Source organism: Gossypium arboreum, chromosome 8, assembly GCF_025698485.1.
Source record: "Gossypium arboreum isolate Shixiya-1 chromosome 8, ASM2569848v2, whole genome shotgun sequence".
NCBI classification, from domain to species: domain Eukaryota; kingdom Viridiplantae; phylum Streptophyta; class Magnoliopsida; order Malvales; family Malvaceae; genus Gossypium; species Gossypium arboreum.
In genome coordinates, this window is record NC_069077.1 from 102,055,586 (window position 1) to 102,058,954 (window position 3,369).

General features: G+C 40.8%; 1 protein-coding gene across 1 annotated transcript; it reads left to right on the plus strand.

The window, feature by feature from the left end:
* Positions 1 to 1,400: 1,400 nt before the first annotated feature.
* LOC108468321 (uncharacterized) lies at positions 1,401 to 1,796 on the plus strand. The gene has a single exon (XM_017769210.1). It carries the CDS (start codon positions 1,401 to 1,403, stop codon positions 1,794 to 1,796), a length of 396 nt encoding a protein of 131 aa, XP_017624699.1.
* Positions 1,797 to 3,369: the final 1,573 nt, after the last annotated feature.

Consider the following 3,369-nt stretch of genomic DNA (forward strand, 5'->3'; position numbering starts at 1 on the left):
TGTGTGTTGGTGTAGGATGGTAAGGTGGTAGCATATGCGTCTCGTTAGCTTAAGACACATGAGGCGAACTATCTGACGCATGATTTAGAGCTGGCCGCCGTGGTATATGCACTGAAAATCTGGAGGCATTATTTGTACTGTGAGAAGTGTATCATCTACACTGATCAGAAAAGCCTCAAGTATCTCCTTACTCAGAAGGAGCTGAACCTTAGGTAGCGTAGATGGATTGAGCTACTTAAGGACTACGACTGCACCATTGAGTACCATCCAGGCAAGGCCAATGTGGTGGCCGATGCACTGAGCCATAGAGCTATAACTGATTTGAGGGTGATGTTTTCTTGCCTTAGTTTATTTGATGATGGTAGCTTATTAGCCGAGCTTCAAGTTAAACCAACTTGGATTGAGTAGATTAAGGGTAAACAGTTGGAAGATGAGTCATTGAGTCTTCCGTTCCAATAGATTGAGAGTGGTAGCGCTACGAATTTTGGATTAAATAGTGATGGGGTACTCTATTTCCGTGGAAGAATCTGTGTTCCGAATGATACTGATTTGAGATAGTCTATACTGGGAGAGGCTTATAGTAGCCCTTATGCTATGCATCCTGGTGGAAATAAGATGCATCGAGACCTCTGTGAGTTATATTGGTGGCTAGGATTAAAACGAGAGGTTACTGATTTTGTGGCTAGATGTCTGTCTTGCCAGTAGGTTAAGGCTGAGCATCAGTTACCTTCGGGTTTGATAGAGCCGATTAAGATTCCACTATGGAAATAGGAGCATGTAACTATGGATTTCGTTAGTGGGTTACCTTTAACACCCACTAAGAAGGATTCAGTGTGGGTCATCGTGCATCGATTGACCAAGTTTGCACACTTTATCCTAGTTAGGACAGATTTTTCTTTGTAGAAGCTGGCGAAGCATTATATTTCTGAGATAGCAAGACTGAATGGGATACTAGTTTCAGTCATCTTTGATAGGGATCCTCGTTTCACGTCTCAGTTTGGGAGAAAGTTGCATGAGGCTCTAGGTTCAAGGCTAGACTTCAGTACTGCGTTCCATCCTTAGACTGATGGTCAGTCTGAGAGGGTGATTCAAATACTGGAGGACATGTTGAGGAGCTGTGTTATTGATTTTCGAGGCAATTGGGAGGATTATCTACCGTTAGTAGAGTTTGCCTATAATAATAGTTACCAGTCCAGTATTCGAATGGCACCTTATAAGGCTCTATATGGTCGTAAGTGTACTCCCTTATATTAGATTCAGTTGGGCGAGCGGCGTGTTCTAGGTCTTGAGTTGGTTTCCAAGACTGAGGATAAGGCTAGATTGATAGGGATAGTCTGAAGGCAACTTCTGACAGACAGAAGTCTTATATTGATCTAAAGAGATATGAGATTGAGTATCCTATGGGGGACCTGGTCTTTCTTAAGGTCTCTCCATGGAAGAAGATTCTGAGGTTTGGTTGTAAGGGCAAGCTGAGCCCTAGGTTTATTAGGCCGTATCAGATTCTGAAATGGGTGGGACCTATCGCTTATCAGTTGGAGCTACCTCCAGAGTTAGACCGTATCCACGATGTGTTCCACATCTCGATGTTGAGGCATTATCGCTCTAATCCTTCTTACATTGTCCCTATGGAGGAGATTGAGGTTAGGCCAGACTTGACTTTTAAGGAGGAGCCGGTTCAGATTCTAGATCGCAATGTAAAGGTTCTGCGGAAGAAGTCCATTCCTTATCACAGCACTGAGGAAGCTACGTGGGAACTTGAGGATTCAATGTGTCAGCAGTATCCTCTTCTGTTCTGACCAGGTAAATTTAAAGGTCAGAATTTCTTTTAGAGGGTGGAGTTGTAACGCCCCAAAATTTGTTAATTTTGGCTTTTGTAAATTTTATATAAATATTTGTTTACTTTAGTGGTTATGTGTTCTGGGTGTGTGTGGGAGGTCCCAAGTTCAAGCCATGACTTTGGCTAAATTTTGGTACTTTTCTAAATCAAACCCTATCTCTGGTCAGTAGGCTTTTAGTTAATTGTTTGTAAGTATATAACAGAATGGACCTGTTGGTCTGGTGGTTAAGTTGAGTGTTGGGATGTTGAAGGACTTGTGCTCGAATCCCTGCATGAGCAAGGGGAATGATTTTTGCTCGGTGGATTGTAGGAGTTTTAGTTTAGCCGGAATACTAAGGTGGTTGTGAGTAGGGGAATTGTGGGAGTGAAAGTAGGAAAGAATTTAGGGATTTGTGATCAGAATGTTAGTTTCCTGATAATCTTTCTTTCTTTTTCAAAATTTCGGCGACTCTTAGGGAAAAGTCCTGGCGTTTTCTTCCTTTCCTCCTTTCTCCCATATTCGGCTTTTGCTCTTCCTTCTTTCATGTTCTCTTTGATTTTGTTTCTTTTTGTTGACTTTCACCATCACATCCGCTAGTTTTATTTTCGTCACAAGTTTCAGTAAGTGGGTTCTCGTGGTTTGTAAGTAGTGAATATTAAGTTTTTGATTGGGGTTATTGTCACTTTGGCAGCAGCAAATTGCGAGGATCAAGGTTCTCCTCATGCTGGTTCGTGATTGACTAATTCAAGGTGGTTGGGGTAAGTTTTGTTGCTTTAAGAATGAGTATCTCGATTTGGGTTCAGTTTTAGTTTGATCTCTAAGTGTTTAATTCATTGCTTTATTGGTCAATTATAGGTTCTGGAGTGCTCAAAAGTGTTTCTACCCGAAAACAAAAAAAATGAGGTTTTGACGAAAGCAAAAAATGTCATTGTCGAAGCCATACGGGTGTGTGGCCGGCCATGTGGTAGGCCGTGAGCCAGAACACGGTCGTGTGATTGACGAGGCCAGGTTGTTTGGACTAGACACTGTCGTGTGATGGCCAGTCAATATCCAAACCTGTTTACAGGTAAGATTTTCGAGGACGAAAGTCTCTAAGGGGGAGAAATGTAACATTCCAAAATTGGGCCTATCCAGAATAGTGGTTTTAGGACCACAAATTCGACATTAAAATATTTGTTTTATGATTATTATGAGGTCTAGGATATGGAAATAAGCATGTGTTAAAGTTTCATGAAGAAATTCTAAGTATAAGGTGCCCAGTTGGTAATCAGAGACCAAATTGAATCAGTTGTAAAACTTTGGTTCTATAAGAAATTTGTATAAATTGCTTTGAATTATTAATTAGGTCTTAAAGAGTAATTTGCCCAATTTCTAAGTTTTTGGACAAAAAATGGGTATGCATGGGAAATTTTGAAAGGCTAGCAAGGAAAGGCATTTTGGTCATTTGGTAAGAAAATTAATAAAAAGGAAAAAAGGAAGCAAAATTCAGCCATTTCTTCTCCATGGCTGCTGAATTTTAAAGAGAAACCATAGCTAGGGTTTTCAACATTTC

Bases quoted from the DNA above. Each gene is read 5' to 3' on its own strand.
- LOC108468321 (XM_017769210.1), top strand. From the start codon at position 1,401: ATGGGGGACCTGGTCTTTCTTAAGGTCTCTCCATGGAAGAAGATTCTG.